The sequence below is a fragment of the Hypanus sabinus genome, chromosome 22, assembly GCF_030144855.1.
Source record: "Hypanus sabinus isolate sHypSab1 chromosome 22, sHypSab1.hap1, whole genome shotgun sequence".
In the NCBI taxonomy this organism is placed as follows: Eukaryota; Metazoa; Chordata; class Chondrichthyes; order Myliobatiformes; family Dasyatidae; genus Hypanus; species Hypanus sabinus.
Genome location: NC_082727.1, coordinates 33,528,434 through 33,548,329, shown reverse-complemented (window position 1 = coordinate 33,548,329; position 19,896 = coordinate 33,528,434). Strand labels below are relative to the sequence as shown.

At 42.4% G+C, this 19,896-nt stretch overlaps 1 protein-coding gene across 2 annotated transcripts in view; it reads left to right on the top strand.

Annotated features, from left to right (window-relative positions):
- Positions 1-19,896, top strand: part of prkg1b (protein kinase cGMP-dependent 1b) — a 730,867-nt gene that overhangs the window by 679,331 nt on the left and 31,640 nt on the right. For both annotated transcript variants that reach the window (XM_059947430.1, XM_059947429.1), the window contains exons 11-12: positions 4,809-4,948; positions 17,742-17,831. In XM_059947430.1, the coding sequence (XP_059803413.1) occupies positions 4,809-4,948; positions 17,742-17,831 (230 nt within the window). The remainder of the gene's footprint in view (positions 1-4,808; positions 4,949-17,741; positions 17,832-19,896) is intronic.

The following is a 19,896-nucleotide window of genomic DNA, read 5'->3' as shown; positions in this document are numbered from 1 at the left end:
TTCATTGCTGTTTCTGTAACAATTGTTTTTTGACCTGTTACGTATTCAGGCAACAATAAATATATGAGTTCGGCAACGGTTTTTTATAACAAACAACACGTTTATTAAACACAGAAAACAAACCCCCCAAAAGTAAACAAACACTAACGTAACCGGAAACAGCTACTGTGCGGCAGCCCAAACAGTTCTTAAAGTGATATTGCAAAAACAGTTCTTTTAAAGTGGTATTGCCAAAAGTTCGATATGCTCACAGTCCATTTAAAAGGAGAGACATTATAAGACGATTTAAATTCTCTTTCACGTCGCTTTGCTTCGATCCCCGACGTCGAACTTCCCACGAAGAATTTACGAAACAGAACGGCTTAAAGGCACTGACCTTTCCTTCCTCACTATCCTCAATCCTTTCTGGTAAACCCAGGGATTAACATGAGAATAGTCAATGAAATCCTTCCGTATAAGGATCAAACAAAGGTCGAAACCCGTTTCACCGTAGAAAGCGATTCTCCTCGATCTTTAACTCCCAAACTTCGATCTTCACTCTCCACTGATTTCTCGAACTAGCAGAATCGTAAAGAACCTGCTGGCAATGACCTTTTAAACTTTAGGCATTAGATAAAAACTTCATCCTTCAACTAAACTGCGTCATCACTTTAAATCACGCAGTGGCATGAAGTCAACTTGGCAAATCCAGCCACGATCTGCCCCTCCTCACAGGGTGGGGTCTACCTTTTATAACCCTGTAAAAAAAAACTGTCACATGACCTCTACTGGCAGGAAAATGACATCACTCCACCATCACAAGACCATTACCTCAAGTCCAGTATAGCTTCAACCCCAGTCACGTGACAAGTCACTGTCATGTGTCACGAGTACGTAACAGACCACTCAGGGTTGTTAGCCCTGAGCTGAACCCCTGAGCCTGGAGGACCAGTGGACCACTACCACTGGCCTCTACCCTTTGACCTGCTTGGCATGGGTGACCCTACCATGAGCCAAAGCACAAGGGCCTGACTCCAGCCAACATAGCTCTCTAGATCATTGAGGCATGTAAGCCTCCAAACTCTACATCAAAGTCATGGTCTTCTTGGAGGCTTCCTCCCCGTGTCCTGCATCATGACATTGTCTAGACAAGAGAGACAGCATTCAAATCCACATAAGTGGGAAAAGTTATTGTGCTTGTCCACGAGCAGAGATATTGAGAACATCTATATCTCCAGTGTGGAAGGAACAAATTGCATGAAAATTAATTTCCCAGTCATCTCAGCATGGAGGGAAAAAGTTGTTTTTGATTTACTCAAATGTTGCAACAAGTATCAGATTTCATAGAAGATGTCCTTATTGGATCATAAACATGCTCACCATCTACAGGTATGAGAATTACTCCGAGTACCTGGTGTGGATGCAGCTTCTTGCTGAGAACCTTTCACCTCTTCCTCCTCCTCCTTGTCCGTCTTCCATCTGTTCTGCAATCTCCGTGCAGCAGCTTTAGGAGAGTAGACGGACGTTGCACAAGTGTCTGTGAAGCATCTGCATGAACTGAGAACATCAAATTCCACAGCAAGTCTGGCCAAAGCATTCACTCTGATAAAGTTCACCTTGACAGGGAAATCATCCTGATCCACTTTGGAGTGGCAATCGAACCTTGATACAATTGATTTTGATTAACTACTGAACTCTACTTTTCCTGTGGGAAGGGTCATTGTTTCCTTTTGGTGTTCTACAAATTAACATGTCCTTCCTTACCCCTCCATATTTTCTTCCTTTCATTTAGTACATAGTTTCACAGAGTCTTCAGATTCGCAAATATACAGTGAAATGCATTTTTTGCATTGACAACCAACATACCTAAAGATGTGCTGGGGGCAGCACAAGTATCGCAACTCATTCCAGCACCAATATCTCATGCCCACAATGCTCAGCAAAACAACCCTGAACATAACAAAACAGAACGCAACAACAAAACAAGCCCTTTTCCCCTTTTTTATCCTCCCTCCCACCCACCCAGACACACGGACTGTCCTCCAACTTCAGAACAGGCCTCTGGGCCTCCAGCACCCAGTTTCCAGGCTTCGGCTATTGGGTATCAACTTCCAGACTTTTGATCAACCTTCGGTATCAACCCCTTGACTAGCCAATGACAGGACCCCATACTGCAGGCACGCCTACCAGCCAGCCCTCATGCCTCTTAGGACCCACCGACCTGGGAAGCCTGACATCCACGGATATCCTTCATCAACCATCCATGTTGCTGGCCTTTGAGCCCAGAGGCTTAGATGACATCTTGGCCTGTAATTCCACAACATTCCCTTGGATGTGGCTACACCTGGTAACTAACCAAGTTAAGACAAAGACTGCACAAAGTAAACACAAAGTACACTGCAGATGCTGTGGTCAAATCAACACGTACAAACAAGCTGGATGAACTCAACAGGTCGGGCAGCATCCGTTGAAACGAGCAGTCAACATTTCGGGCCGAGACCCTTCGTCTGGACTGAAGAAGGAGGGGGCAGTGGCCCTATAAAGAAAGCGGGGGGAGGGGAAGGTGCAGGTGAAAAACCAATCAGAGGAAAGATCAAGGGGTGGAGGAAGGAAAGCAGGGAGGGAATAGGCAGGAGAAGTGAAGAAGGAATGTAAGGGGAAAGCTCTATGGGTAGTAGGAGAAGGCAGAATCATGAGAGAGGTGATAGGCAGCTATAGGTGATAGGTCCCTTCCCACAGATCTCCCACCTGGTACTTATCCCTGCAAGTGTAAGTGCTACACCTGTCTCTACACCTCCTCTCTTACCACCATTCAGGGCCCTAAACAGTCCTTCCAGGTGAGGCAACACTTCACTTGTGAGTCTGTTGGGGTAATCTATTGCATCCAGTGCTCCTGGGGCTGCCTCCTGTACATCGGTGAAACCCGACGCAAATTGGGAGACTGCTTCATCGAGCGCCTCCGCTCTGTCCACCACAACAGACAGGATCTCCCGGTTGCCACCCACTTCAACTCTCCTTCACATTCCCATTCGGATATGTCCATGCATGGCCTCCTCTATTGCCATGATGAGGCCAAACTCAGGTTGGAGGAGCAACACCTCATATACCGTCTGGGTAGTCTCCAGCCCCTTGGTATGAACATCGAATTCTCCAACTTCCAGTAATTCCCTCCCTCTCCCTTCCACCATCCCACTTTCACTCTGCCTCCTCTTCTAGCTGCCTATCACCTCTCTCATGATTCTGCATTCTTTTACTACCCATAGTGCTTTCCCCTTACATTCCTTCTTCACCTCTCCGGCCTATCCCCTCCCTGCTTCCCCTCCCCCACCCCTTGATCTTTCCCCTTACTGGTTTTTCACCTGCACCTTCCCCTCCCCCCACCTTTTTTATAGGGCCCCTTCCCCCTCCTTCTTCAGTCCTGACAAAGGGTCTCGGCCCGAAATGTTGACTGCTTGTTTCAACGGATGCTGCCCGACCTGTTGAGTTCATCCAGCTTGTTTGTACGTGTTGATAAGACAAAGACCGCCCCACTGGAAGCATTTTTTCTATAACTCATTGTGCTTGAGGATGCTCATTTAGCATTGACCATCAGCTTTGCACAGCTCAGAGGCTGTGTTTGTGTATGTTGGAGCCAGAAATATTCTCACTGCTCTGCAGTAACTTTGATTTATATTTATCAAAAATCCTGCTTGTATCAGACTTTATCAGCTCTGAGAAAAATCTCGGTGTTCTTGTTTATTGACCATACCATGGCTATACTGTAAAACCAAAGGATATTTATGAAAAAAATCATCCTGCAAATCATAATTCATCACATCCAGAATGAAAAAGTTTCAGATTTTTGCTAATTCAAGCTGTCAGTCCTGAAAACTGCTTAATATACGTATTTAAATGTGTCCGACTTTCATTGGTTTAAAACACATTTTCAGATTGTGAGAATAGAGGAGAATATAATCTCAGGAGAATAAACCACTTAAAAATAAAATGAATAGGAATTCTTCTTACAGGGTTGTAAACTGTTGTAATTCTCAACCTCAGAGAGCTGCGGAGGTAGCATCATTATGTATATTAAGGTTAAATTTGGTAAATTTTTAAACTCAAATGGAATTAAGTATGTTCTAAGCTACATGCTTCATATTTTCAGAAACCTCCTTCCAACATCAACTGAAATTTATCTTTATGTCTAAGGACTCTAAGCACTAGAGATCTGCCTTCTTTGCATGTGTTCCTGTGCTTCAATCAGACCAGTGCTCCAGCACTTGAATCAATGATTCAAATTTGCCTTTCATGGCCTTTGCAGAATCTTCTGAAGCAGCTTCTAACCACTGAGAAGCATCTGAAGTGGATCCACTGCTCCAACGTAGAAAACATTATGGCAAGCATACTGGGGAACATTTTTCCAATTTGATGGAACAGATAGATCCCTCATCCAATAGCTTGCCGTGCTTCACTGGAACTATAATCTAGTATTTTGTGTCCTAGTTCTCCCGAGCGGAGACCAGCATAATCCCTGTGGGCTACAGCCAACATTGTAAACTGAATGCACAGGATTGGAGACTGTGCAAAAAAATTAACACCATGAGGTTGGTCCCATGGTAGAAATGGCTGAACTTATAATTCCAGTATAAAAAATGATGTGGGCCTTGTCCTTAACTTATGCAGGTTCAATTCTGTTCTAATTTATTATGGATTATTTGATCAGGTGTTGCAGTGAATTTACTTGGAAGAGTAAGGACTGTAAACCTCTCAATAAAAACAGAACAAATAAAGGCAGACAGTGATGTCTCAAAGTGACTTTCACAAAAATAAGGCTTCTTTGTTCTTCATAGGTTCAGTTGAAGAGTGAGGAGTCCAAAACCTTTGCAATGAAGATCCTGAAAAAGCGGCACATCGTAGACACACGGCAACAGGAGCACATACGGTCAGAGAAACAAATCATGCAGGAAGCTCATTCAGATTTCATTGTGAGGTAAGATCACAGCAGGCAACCACATGGAACTGAGAAGGACACCAAAACGAAAGCAATCGGGCAGTTGAAAATTATGCTTCTCATTATGTACTGGATCATCCTATGTGATAAAAACATCATTGCAGGCCAGCTTAGGTTGTTGCTTTGGTAATAAACAAATCCACTGGGGTAGTTGCGACCCAGTGTCTGCGAATCCTGGAGGCCAAAGAAGCTGGCCTGCCCTGGGGTTAGAGAAAAATAAAAACACAAAATGCTGGCAGAACTCAGCAGGCCAGATAGCATCTATGGGAGGAGGTAGTGATGACGTTTCGGGCGGAAACCCTTCATCAGGAGTGAAGTAACATGGGATGGTCGAGGGGGGATAAGAAGTGGGGGCAGGGATGAAGTAGAGAGCTGGGAAGTGATAGGCTGAAGGGAAATGGGCTAGGGGGAAGGAGGAGAATTATGGGAAATAAAAGAGAAAGAAAGGTATAGCTGGGGGGAGATTATAGTGAGGGGGGAAAAAGAGAAAGAAAGAAAGAGAACCAGACTAAAATTATAGATAGGGATGGGGTAAGGGGGGGGGCAGGGGTATCAACGGAAGTCAGTGAGTTGGATGTTCATCCCAGCAGGTAGGAGGCTACCTAGGCGGGAGATAAGGTATTGCTCCATCGACCTGCGTGCGGCCTCATCTTGACGGTAGAGGAGGCCATGGACAGACATGTCAGAGTGGGAGTGGTCTGTGGAATTGAAGTGTGTGGCCACAGGGAGATCCCGCCACTGCTGGAGGACCGAGCGCCGGTGTTCAGCGAAACGGTCTCCCAGTCTGCGGCAGGTCTCCCCAATGTATAAATGGCCACATTGGGAGCACCAGATACAGTATATCACCCCAGTTGACTCACAGGTGAAGTGGTGCCTCACCTGAAAGGACTGTCTGGGGCCTAGGATGGTGGTGAGGGAAGAAGTGTGAGAGCAGGTGTAGCACTTCCTCTGTTTGCAGGGATAAGTGCCTGGAGGGAGGTTGGTGGGGAGGGATGGGGGGATGAATGGACAAGGGAGTCGCATGAGGAGCATTCCCTGCGGAAAGGTTGATGAAACAATACCTTATCTCCCACCTAGGTAGCCTCCTAACTGCCGGCATGAATATTCAACTCACGGACCTCCGTTGATACCCCTGCCCCCACCCTTACCCCATCCCTATCTATAATTTTAGTCTGGTTCTCTTTCTCTCTCTTTCCCCCCCCCTCACTATAATCTCCCCCCAGCCCTACCTTTCTTTCTTTTTTATTTCCCATAATTCTCCACCTTTCCCCTAGCCCATTTCCTTTCAGCCTATCACTTCCCAGTTGTCTACTTCATCCCTCCCCCCCACTTCTTATTCCCCCCTCGACCATCCCATGTTATTTCACTCCTGATGAAGGGTTTCGGCCCAAAACGTCGTCACTACCTCCTCCCATAGGTGCTGTCTGGCCTGCTGAGTTCTGCCAGCATTTTGTGTTTTTATTTATTTCCAGCATCTGCAGATTCACTCGTGTTGCCTGGGGTTAAAGGTGTGTGTATGTGTGTGGCCGGATCAGAGCTAGGGAAGAACAGTGTCCCTTTCCCTGTTGCTGTATTGTTGGTTATTGTGTTCTGTGTTGTTCTGCCGAGTGTTGTGGGCATACCATGTTGGTGCCGAAACGTGTGGCAACACTTGCGGGCTGTCCCTGGCACATCCTTAGGTGTGCCAGTTGTTAAAGCAAAAGACACATTTCTCTGTATGTTTCCATGTACATGTGATAAACAAGTCTGAATCTGATGTCATCTATATCTTCTGTTATATAATTTACCCTAATTTCTCTCAAATACAGTGCACTTACATGGTTTCCTCGTATCTTCTTCTCACTCTTCCTCGTTTCAGTTCTGTTTCTATATCGTGCCACATTTTTCCTTGAATCAGTCTTACTTTCTCTCCAGTACAAGCTGTCTATTCTAGTTCTTTACTCAAGACTAATTGTAGAGAGATGCTTTCAACAACTTGCATCATTGAGGAAAGTGCAAATATGTTTTTAAGGGGAAGCTGGATGACACACACAAAAAAATATTATTGTAAGGTTGGACCATACTTCTGTGGAATTTAAGTGAACTCTGAGACAAGTGATGTAAATACAATATGATACAATTTTGCTGTAGTGCCATTTAAACATTTGCTTCATCAAGTCACATGGTTTAGTCTGGTGATTATACCAACTAAAAAGGGATGAAAATTTTAGTCGTTGTGGAACTCTGTGTATATTTCGAGTTGTGGTATACAGAGATGTAGCACAGAAACAGGCCCTTTGGCCAACCAGATCCATCATTTAGACTAATCCAACATTAATCGCATTTGTCTCTTCCCACATTCACATCAACTGCCCCCAGATTCTGAGCATTTACCTACACACCAGAGGTAATTTATAGCGGCCAATTAACCTACTAACCTGCACTTTGTTGGAAAGTGGGAGGAAAACAGGGCAGCCAGAGAGTCACAGGGATTACATAAAAAAGTCCACATAGACAGTACCCAAGATCAGGATTGTATCTGTCACCGTGAGGCAATGACACAATTAACTACACTACTCTGCAGCCTATTGTTGATTAATCAATTCCCATAAATTGAAAACTATTGACACTTTATGAAAACTCAGGAATTAAAATATCCCAGAGTTTCAAACTCCCAAACAGTGCTCTGTGTTAAAGTCAATCCCATAGAAGCTCTAATGAGTAACTTTATTTAAAATATAATTTCTGAGTGGAATTTTTAGAATATACAGTAACTACTCATGGACATTTGAAGATATCTGTGCAATATTGACATGCAGAATCAAAGTTAGAATGAGCATGTAATGATGGTCGGGTAGACTTTCTGTCCAAGAATCTCTGGAGGTACAAGGTTCTGCTTCCATTTAGGTGTATAGATTTTTGAGTCTAGGTGAGGAATCTTGAGTAGTTGGAAAATACTTTAAACATGCATAGTTCTGGAAGTGTAACAATTACACCCCCCATCTCCCCGCAGTGGCACATATTATCCTAACTTAGAATTCTGGGAAACACCAACTACACAAGAACCATACAGGTTGAAAGACATCCACCATCATCATCTTGGGGCAGCTCAGACTGTGAGCTGAGAATGCAGCTTTGCATATTTTCACACATTCTTAGACTAATGTATGACCATCTGAAGCAGGATATCAATATCTAAACACAAAAGATACTGCTGATGCTGGAAATCACAGAAAAGATGCTGTACGAACTCAGCAAGTCGGGAGGTATCTATGGAAAGGAATAAAGAGTTGATTTTTTAGGACGAGACGTGTGGACTCTTTATTCGTTAACAGAGATGCTGCATGACCTGCTGAGTTCTTCCAGCATTTTGTGTGTGTTACTCTGAATATCTAACATGTGTGACTTATTAATCATTATCTGGAACTATCTGTCTTTCAAGGGGATAACTTTGAATTTGAGATAAGGGGAAGTAACCATTATCAGGTACATTGTGCAGTTCACATAAACAAGTTTAAGAAAACTTCACCTTGCATCATAATGGGTACGTGATTGTACAGATAAGTGGAAGGTCTTTTATTCTACAGAAAATGCCAAACCAAGGAGGACAAAAACAGTAGCAATTGTGCTTTTAAAGTCTCAACTATATGCTTGAACGTTGAATTTGTATCTAAAGTTTTCTGAGCATTCTAAGGCAAATTATATGCCAACCTCCTGTAATAGTAGACAGGAATCCAAGGTGCAATTTAAACTCAATGGAGGCAATTTATTTTGAAGACATTAATGACAGCAATATTTTCTTATATCAATAACACATACAAAAATGACAATTGCATTGAGACTTCAGAAACGGAATGATTTTCAGTTGCTGTTACAATGATGATGTTTTTCTGCACTTTTACTATTAGGTATGAGATTTGAAATCCATTATATTTTTTAGTAAGTAATGATGTCAACGTTCTGTAAGTAAGAAGTAAGAAAAGGGAGGAGAATGGAGTGAACAGGATAGTTTCCCTGGGAGATGACATGGACCCATTGGGCTGAATAGCCTCCCATGTTGTCATCATCATCATCATCACCATTTTGTCCAATTTGCTGCTGGCATTTAGAGCAGTAATGAAGGTCCTCAACCTCTGACCTTGGCCATCTTCTCTACTGTGCCTCAGGTATGGTTCAGGGTCACTACTGTTAGCCATGCAAGTTCTGGGTGGAAACTCAGGAACACCGTTGCACATAGAAATAGAAGGATTCTTCATTGCTGTTTCCGTGAATTTTTTTTTGACCAGTCAAGGTGGTTCACCCTGAGCTGAACCCTTGAACCTGGAGGATCAATGGACCACTCTTACTCTGACCTCTACCCTTTATTCTGTTTGGCATAGGTGATCCTACCAAGGACCAAAACACAAGGCCCTGACTCCAGCCGCCATAGCTTTCCAGGTCATTGAGGCAAACCTCCAAACCCTCTGACTAGGTTGTGGTCCTCTTGGAGGTCCCATGTTATCATAAGCTCAAAAATGCTTGGCTGGAGCCATGGTGAAGGAGAGCATGCTTTAAGCTTTGTTACCACTTCTGGGGCAGGTAATTCCTGTACAAGTTAAATGGGGTGACAGATCAGCAGGAGTGGGACCAATTATCTTTGAAGTGTGGAGAGGGAAGGTATTATTAGATTTTTGGAGAGGGTTTGAACCATGTTGACATGGAAACGGCAACCTGGAGGAGAGAATTAATGTGGCTGGGCTGTGGTGCTGGTGACAATGCTGGAAGATAGAAGAGAAATAATCAAGACAATTAGGGACCAAAAACAAAAACAAATAGGATGAGAGTATGGGAAAAGGCCATGTTTAAAGTCACCATATGTACATGCACATCACATTCTTAAGAATGGATGTGCATGGATATGATCAATGGAGCGTGAATGGATATGATCAAATGGCCATTATAGAAACATGACTATGGGAGGTTCGCATGTGGGAACTAAATACTTAAAAATGTTTGGTGTTTAGGAAGTATAGGCAAAAAGGAAAAAGAATAGTTAGCATTATTAAGAAGGGATATCTACAAGTAGTTAGAAAGGGCTTTGACAGTGTAAAATTGGAATCAATTTTGGATGGTGTCAGGAGCAGTTATTCATAAGTTTTGAATGTCAGGTGTGATGGCATAAATAAGGAAATTAGAGGCAATATATTCATTAAATGAGACAATTAGATCAACATATAAACTGGATTACTAGATCAGTGTACCGAGGATCAGGCTACAGTGTTTTCGATCAAGCACTGTGCAGGGAAAATGAATTGATTACAACCTTGCTGTAATAGGCAACGTTAAGGAAGAAGGTGGCAGGATTATAGATTTCTCAAAGATGAAGCAATTCAATCAAAAACCAAGGTTTCAACCTAAACAACAGGAAGTACACTCAGTGGCCACTTTATTAGATACTTCCTATAGGCTGAGTGTATGCTTGTGGTCTTCTGCAGCTGCAGCTTATTCACGTCTACGTTCTATGTGTTGTTTGTTCAGAGATGCTCTTCTGCACACCACTGATGTAACACGTGGTTATTTGAATTACTGTCGTCTTTCTGTCAGCTTGAACCAATTCTCCTCAGATCTCTATCATTTTCACACCATTCTCTGGAAGCTCTAGAGGCTGTTGTGCATGAAAATCCCAGGAGATCAGCAGTTTCTGAGATACTCAAACCATCTCGTCTGGCACCAACAATGTCAAAGTTGCTGAGATCACGTTTCATCCCCATTCTGATGTTTGGCCTGAACAGCAATGGTGCGGTAGAGTAGGGTTTCCTCCAGTTTCTTCCCACAGTTCAAAGATGTATCGGTTAGTAGATGAATTGGTCATTGTAAATTGTCCTGTAAATAGGCTAGTGGATTGATGGGCAGTGTGGGCCTGCACCACACTGTACTTATAAATAAAATAAATAACTAAACAATTGAACTTTTTGACCATGTCTGCGTGCTTTTATGCTTGAGTTGTTGGCACATGATTGGCTGATTAGATAGTTTCATTAACTAGCAAGTGCATGGATGTACCTAGTAAAGTGGTCACTGAATTGGAAGCCAGATTGGCTAATGAAAATTGGAAAGTTACACTAAAGGGTAGGGCAATGGGTAAGCAATGTCTAGCATTTAAAGCAGTACGATTTGCAGCAAATATGTATCTTAATTACACTGCTCATTCCTCTTAAGTGATGAGCAAGCCACTTCATCAGTCCTTTGCAGTTACCGACTGATGAAATGTAAAACACTGATTTTTTTTTAGGAACTGGTTCTGCAAGTAAATGCATTGACGTAAGAGTGGGGAGAGAGAAAGGAAAGTTTAGAAAATGGTAACTTTATTTGTCACATGTGCATTGAAACATTGAAACATGCAGTGAAATATGTACTTTCCGATATACCTAGTCAGGATACACAACTGCCTCTCCCTCTCCATTATCCTCAACACAAGTGTCCCCCAGGGCTGTGTGCTGAGCCCATTACTGTGCACTCTGCTCACACACGCACCCAAATAATCACATTGTCAAGTTCATCAGTGGTGGGGCTCATCACCAACTACGATCAGACAGCCTGCAGAGAGGAGGTGGGAGAGCTCGAGGCCTGGTGCCAGGTACATAACCACTTCCTCAGTGTCAACGAGACAAAGAAGCTGGTTGTCGACGTCAGAAGAAATCAGATCACTCACATCCCTCTTAACGTCGACGGCGCAGCAGCGAAAGCTGTGAGCATTTTCAAACTTCTGGAAGGACACAACCTCTCACAGTCTCAGAACACATTCCATGCAATCAGGAAAGCTCACCACTGCCTCTTCTTCCTTAGGTAGAAGAAAGCTAGACTGTGCACATCTATACTCACATCCTTCTACAGACGCACAGTTGAGAACATCACAGAGTGGTACAGAAGGTGCACTGCGGCAGACAGGAAGGTTCTACAACAGGCAGTCAAAACTGCCCAAAGCATCGCTGGCACCTGCCTTCCAGGCATTAAGGACATATATAGAGAAAGGTGCCAGAAACGGCATGAAAGATCCCACACGTCCTGTTCATGGACTGTTGTCCCACTCCCATCAGGGAGGAGGCTATATAGCATCCACATCAGACTCAGAAACAGTTACTTTCCCCAAGCATTAAGGATGATCAACACCTCCACCCACTAACCCATCCCTCACACTCTCCCCCTACACCCACCACCACTACTTTTATCATTTCCTATCACTTTTTTCCATCACTTATTTTTTGACACAATCCGTCTATGTATATAAGCTATCTTATGTATTTATAATTTTGGTGTTTTTTATTATTGTGTTCTTATTAGGTTTTTTAGTGCTGCATTGGATCCAGAGTAACAATTATTTAATTCTCCTTTACGCTTGTGTACAGGAAATGGTGTTAAGCAATGTTGAAATGTGTCATTTGCTTTAAATCAAATCAGTGAGGATTGTGCTGGACTGTCAGCAAGTGTTGCCACAGTTCTGGCGCCAGCATAGTAAGCCCACTACTTACTAACCTTAACCGTACATCTTTTGGATGTGGGGGGAAACTGAAGTGTGCAGAGGAAATCCCCGCAGATAGGGGGAGAACGTACAGACAACCAGTGATCACTGGCACTATGAAGTGAAGCACCAGCTGCTACGCTACCTTGCCGCCATTTCTTCCAAGCATGCAGGTACAGCAGTAATGATGCTTGTATGTCATTTGACAAGTTTGCATACTTTCGGACAGCATATAAACATGCCTTAAAAGACTCGTGACCTGAACAAGACCACCAATGAATTCAACATCATCGCAGAGCAACCGCAGGGGATTGGGTGATCTATAGTAGCATACGTTTAGCTCTTAACCCACCAATTATTCAGGAGAAATTTCTGTGAAAGTTCCATCACAGAGACGGTTGAGCTCAGTGAGAGTCAGGACCGGGGTTTCCAAACTGTTTATGTCATGGACCCTTACCATTAGCCAAGGGGTCCATGGACTCCAGATTGGGAACCCCTGGATGAGACTGAAGAATTCACCACCAATGTCAGCCAGAAACGCCAAGCTGAGGATTTATCTCAGCTTCTTCCTATGATTCTACTCATCAGAGAAACAACTGTTTTACATTTTTCAACTTACTATTAAGAAGTACTCTACCTAAAGCCATTACATTCCGTAATGATTATAAATCCCAGAAGTACTGTGCCTAAAATCCTCAAAATCTGGGCACCAGTACTAACAGAGCCTTCTGCCAAGCTGTTGCAATTACAGTAAGCCACAACATTGGCAACTACCTGACATTTAGGAAGCCTATCTTGGTATGTTCTGTCTGTGAAAAGTTGGATTAATGTAATGCAGCTCATTAGTACTTAATCACTGAGTGATGGGCTTGACAATGATACCCATGTGCTAGGATTGAACTTAACAATAGCCTGTGGGTAGATACAAGCAAGAGTTTACCCAACAGGGCAGTAAACTTAAACATTGCAGAATCCTATTACCCATACCATGTTTGCCAGCAGGAGGGCAATCACCATGCCTCAATTTTATAGTGAGTAAAAGTGTGGGGCGCGTGATGCTGCTTTGCAATTTCTTCAGAACAACTCAATAACTTTGCTCATTGGAGCCTCCACTCCTGTCCTGAACAGAACTCCCACAGTAACTTTTGCAGTGGTTCTCTTGGCAGCCGGTGAATCTGTGACATGTTCACAAATGTTCAAAATCGATCAAAAGCATACTTCCTTAACTTATTAAAAATGAATTGTTACAACACTGGGAAACTCCAAAATACATTTAACAGTTAACATCTAAAATTGCTTAATTACCTGAAATATATCTCTGTCCTATTCAACTGTTCCTCTCTTATTGAAATGAATGGAATTTGTGACCTGAGCCATAGCTACCCTACCCCAGGTTCAATAGCAGATTTACCAGTGTAACTGCTGGGACAGTGTGGAATTTATGCCCTTGTGCATGTTCAAAATGTCGGAACTCTTGAGTTCACGTGTATCTGAGTTCCCAGGGTCATCTGTGAAAGCATTGGTACAAAAAATGAGAATACCTGTTTTGCTTTGCAGAAAATTATTCTAGAAAGTACCTGCAAAGCAGCCCCTTCTTGCAAGTTCACATTGACTTTGTAACATAGACTTCACTTGTGAATTGTTCATCCTTTACATTTTTCGTGCAATCACAAGGCACCACTGGATGTTAAGAATGCCATGTACTGTAGGTCTACCCCACTAGCAAGTTGCTGGACAGCTGTAAGGCTGGACTTGTTGCACGACATTTCATCGCCTGCCACAGCCGCCCAGGGAAGAAGGCACTGGAGGCCATGCGCGGAGGAAGTGCGCTGTCCAACAAGTGGTGCAAGTGATTGACTTGAATGCTTTTCTTGTGATTGCAAGACCCTGTTGGACGTTGGTAGTGTGGAATACTGCAAGTCCGGTTCATTGGTGAGACCGACGGCGGGAGACCAGGCCCTCGTGCCGCAGTGTCAGCTGCCAGGGAGGGAGATGCCATTGGCAGTGTTCGAGAGGGCAGAAGAGCGGCGGGTGCTGGAATCCGTGCTGGGTTGGATGGTGGGGAGGCATTGGCCCCCTTCCTTCAGCACTGCTCTCTAACGTTCGCTGCTGGGAAGACCAGCTGAATTGCATTTGTCTGCAGCTGCACTAGCGCGTGATAGGGACTGCGAAGTGCTTGTTCTTGCAGAAATGTGGCTCCAGCACCACCATTCTTCAGGCCGTGACACCCAAGGACTCAGCTATACAGTATTATCTTTTATTTTATGACTATGTTTCTCTGCTATTGTAGTGTGTGCTACTGTGCCATATTTTGTGTACTCTGTGTGACAGTTGGCACTCTGTTCTGCACCTTGGCCCTGGAGGAGAGCTATTTCCTTTTGCTGTATACACGTGTATGGTCAAATGACAATTAAACTTGAACTTGAAATCATATGCTCTTGGCTAGAATCAGCTGTTACATTAAAAAGGAGACATACTGCTTTACTTTTTGCCTTGCTGCCTCTCTCTTTGGTAATTGTATGATTAAGTGAGTAACTGCAACACATCTTAATTCAATTACTGTACATTGTCAGCATGACTTTATTATATCAATGTTGTTTTGGAGCAGTGATTGTTAAGTTAATCGGCAATTCCTGCAATATGTTCTCCTTAATTCGAAAAGAGAAAACGTAACTTGCTTTTCAATTCATGTCAAATAATTCACAGAACAGTTTGTAACAGTGATAAATCATTTGCTTTTACATTTGAGGAGGGTGATGTTTTGCTGGGTATCTCTAAGCTCGTAGAACATTATCAAAGTTCAAAGTAACTTTATTATGAAAGTGCATATATGTCACCACATACAGCCCTGAGATTCATTTTCTTGTGGGCATACTCAGCAAATCTATAGAATAGTAACTACAGGATCAATGAAAAATCAACCAGAGTGCAAAAGAAAATAAAATGTGCAAATGCAAACATAAATAAACAGCAATAAATAATGAGAATATGAGATAATAAGATAAGGAGTCCTTAAAGAGAGATTATTGGTTGCAGGAACATTTCAATGATGGAACAAGTATAGCTATCCCCTTTTATTCAAGAGCCTGATGGTTGAGGGGTAATTCCTACAGGATTTAGAACACCTATGCACATGTACGGCCAGAGGAATGAAGCATTGATCCTTTTTGACAATATATTTAAAATAATATGAAAATGCTACCACAGAACATCTGGCTTTTTTTTGTAGAGGCGTTAACAGAAGAAATCAAAGTATGGTCAACCAGTCCAGAATTCATACCGGAAATTCAAACTAGATCCCTCTCTCTACACCTGGATGACACAAGGTGCTGGGAACTAAGTGTAACACACACCATTGCAATCAGATGACAGATCAATCATTATGCACTTCGGCCGTCAACTTTCATGAAGCAGTTTAAATGTCATACCAAATGCAGTCTTTGACAAGTTCTGAAGAGTTGAACTCCAGTAATTTCAAGATTAATTTCCAGGGTTCTAGACCAGAATAATTGCTCCATTCCTTCTTTGATCTGTAATACATGTAGTATTTTATTAGTCTGTAACTGGTTGCTGTGTGAGATTTCGTAGCATTAAAAATTAGCAGTATTTTTGTTACAATTGACTGATTTAAGCTCAGATAAATGGGTAAAGCTTTTCCAGAGTCCTTAAAAGATAATTTTAGTATCAAAAAATGTTTGGAGCATTTAATTATTTTTAGCACAATTGTCAATTCAAAGCATATACAAATGAGCCTACAGTAGCTTTGTCTATGTAATTTATTTTCACCAAGCTTAGTATGGAGTTTTAATGATGATGATTTGTTATTCTGTAAAATGATAATGAATCTTCCTTAAACCTGGCCAATCAATAGGTGCAAAATTTGTTGATGCACTGATGTTGCTGAAGAATCCCAGAATAATGGGTCACTGGGGCCTCTTAACAGTCTCAGGCAATAGATGATGAGTGGGTGCGGTAGCCGTTAAAGCAAGCTTCAATGAATGATTTAAGACTTGAAGTCATCTTTGAAGATCCAGAATGAAAGATTTGAGTACTTTGATGACAGAGATGAAAGAATATTTCAGATTATAATTTATAGAGTTCATGCTTTATCTTCAACAAGACAACCACAAGTGAGCAAATATGTTGTATCGGTGCAAAAGCAGCTTTCTCTTTAATAATGCAGTCAGCCTCTGTCTGTTGTCCCTACAACACTGCTTTCCCCATTGGGAGGCCCAGATCATCATATTAACACATATAAATCATCATACTCCACCATGTAAGGCTGCTAATGCCACGTATATGTTTGATTATCTGGTAAAACTAAAAAAATCTGATCATGTCCAGGTTCTGAAATGTCACAGATTAATTCCCTGACATCTTAAGGATTCAACATGAATCTCCAAATACACTACTGTGACTAACGAGCAATAAATACTTCGTGGGGGAGTAAGTACAGCAGCTTTCTTTCTTGTATTGAATAATTTATTTGTTTGAATGATGGAATGAGATTGAATCGACTAGCACAGTGACTGGCAGAACAGGCAGTTAAACTGCGAGGATGGATGTTTTAAATGGTAGACGTGTGTGGAGTAGGCCTAATGGAAAAATAGGTCACTTAATTGCAGTTCTTGGACTTCCTCAGCCAAAGCTGAATGTGAGCTCTCAAAGTCATATCTGCCAGTTTTCTGATGATTGAAACTGTCCTTCCTCAGAAGAAAGCGATGAAAGGAAAATAAGGTCATTTTAAGCAGCAGATTAATGATGTAGCTTTCTACAGTGCCTTTGAAGAATGTCCTTTCTTTAGTTCTGTGCCAGCTACCTTGACGCCGAGTTTTGACCTGAAATGTTCCATCCGCAGATGCTGCTCAACCCGTTAAGTTCCTCCAGCAGGTTGTTTGTTGCTTCTTCTAGTAGAGATTGACGCCAGGTGATGAATGAAAATAAAGACAAAGTAAGACGTTGTGGTAGTCTTGAAAACACAGACCTGAGGGAAATGATATAATGATATTCTAAACTTGGATATAATTTGAAGAATTTTCTTTGTTTTTACCAGACACTCAAATACACATATTGTGGTTATTTAATTCAATAAAGCATTGTGTTTTCCATTTCAATTAACTGCATTGTTAAGACATATTTGAAGAGAGGCATTGTAAATTATAATCAAAGGAAGCTATTCGATTAGCTCGGCAGAGCTTGCAGGTGCTGCATGATCTGTGCTTAAAAAAAGCCATAAAATGCTGTTCAAAGTCAGTGTCTTTCAGCAGCGCTGATCTTATTCCATTTTCCTTACAGGCTGTACAGGACATTCAAGGACAGTAAATACTTATACATGTTAATGGAGGCCTGTCTGGGGGGAGAGCTGTGGACTATCCTTAGAGACAGGTAAGAACACAGAGTACAGAAGTTAAATCGTTTACTTCCATAAGAAACACAAGTTTTTAAAAATGCTTCCAGATTATTGATATGCTGTGTTTTTAAGTTTTAGCCCAGTGATTACTTTGTGAACAGTAACTCAGATAATAGCAAGTTTCAAAGCCCAGAATAAACACCTGATTATAAGATTCAGGCTGACGTGCCATTGGATTATGTGCTCTACTCACACTGTAGAAACCTGTATCACACTACTTTATGGATGATCAAAGAGTTCTTTCGTTCACTCTTCCACTATTACCAAATGGTACATTATGACTGTTATATCTCTTTTGTTTTAGTGGCCCTGTATGTCAAAGTATATTTTCTAATCAAAATCCACAGACCCATGTAAAATAACTGACAGGCAGAATTTCTGACACTTATTACTCAAATGAACTCATATTGTGGCATATTCTCACCTTAGAGAACATTATAACTTGGGCTGTGAAGTAGTTTTTGAAAGGTCATAATTAATTATGTGGCTGTAAAATGGTGTAAAGCAGGAGCAGGATAACCTTATTTTTGACAATCCAGAAGGAAGACACTTTGTCTAAGAGAAGGAGGGAGAGAGAGGAAGTGAGTGAGGAGATAAAGAGAGGAAGGAGGTAGAAAGATGGGGAGTGAGCACTAGGGAGAATTACAGTGGATAGTGAGGGGGAGGTGAGGTAAAGAGGGAGATTAAAGAGAGGAAGAGGGCATAAAGGAGAATGAGTAGGTACAGGTGGAGAGAGTAGATGGGGCAGCAGAATGCCTAGAGTGAAGGGGAGTGGGAGGTTAGAGAAAGGTGGTGTGTGGATGAGGTAATGGAGGGAGTTGAAGGAGGGTTGGGTTCCCACCCTTCTGGTGTGCACTGCCTTGCTCTTTTCCCATTTCTCTTTTTTTGTACAGTGCTGCAATGTTGGTATGCTTGGTGATTGAATGCTCACCGCCCTATCCTGTGCTGCCATCTGCTGTCCCTCTCTAACAAAACTTCTCCCTGTACCAGTTGAAGTTTACTTGAGATCATGTCAAGTGCATTAATAATTCTTTAACCATTATCACATGAAGCTAATATGACTTCAGCATTCATCTACTGAATGTTCAGATTAGATAGCTGGATAGAAACTTTATTGATCCCAAAGAAAATGACAGTGTCACAGTAGCATTACAGCATTACAAGTACACAGATATAAATATTAGAAGAGATGTGGGAAAAATAAAAAAAAATAAGTTACCTTTAATAGTCAAACAGGAGGGGGTCATCACTTCCCCAGCTATAGGTTGACTCATTATAGAGCCTAATGGCTGAGGGTAAGAATGACCTCATACAGTGCTCTTTGAAGCAGCGCGGTTGTCTTAGTCTATTACTAAAAATGCTCCTCTGTTCAGCCAAGGTGGCATGCAGAGAGTGAGAAACATTGTCCATAATTGCCAGGATTTTCTGGAGGGTCACTTGTTCTACTACAGCCTCCAGTGTGTCCAGTTTGACTCCTGTAATAGAGCCAGCCATTCTGATCAGTGTATTGAACCTGTTGGCATCATCCGAGTTGATGTCATTGCCCCAGCATACCACTGCAAAGAAGATTGTACCAGCGGTAACAGACTGGTAGAACATGTGATGGAGAGGCCTGCATACTCCAAAGGACCTCAGTCTCCTCAGGAAGTAGAGGTGACTCTGGCCCTTTTTGTACACAGCCTCTGTGTTGGTGCTCCACTCAAGTCTGTCATCCAGGTGCACCCCCAGGTACTTGTAGGTGCTCACAGCATCCACGTCCTCACCATTAATAGTAACAGGGAGCAGTGCAGGCTTAGTCTTCCTAAAGTCCATCATCACCATCCCCTTTGTCTTACTGATGTTGAGCGGCAGATGATTCAGCTTGCACCATTTGAAAAAGTCCTCCACCAGGACCCTGTACTCATCCTTCCATCCTCCCTTTATACACCCAACTATTGCTGAGTCATCAGAGAATTTCTGCAGATGGCATGACTCAGTGTTGTATCTAAATCTGAGGTATACGGGGTAAACAGGAAGGGATTCAATCCTATCCCCTGTGGA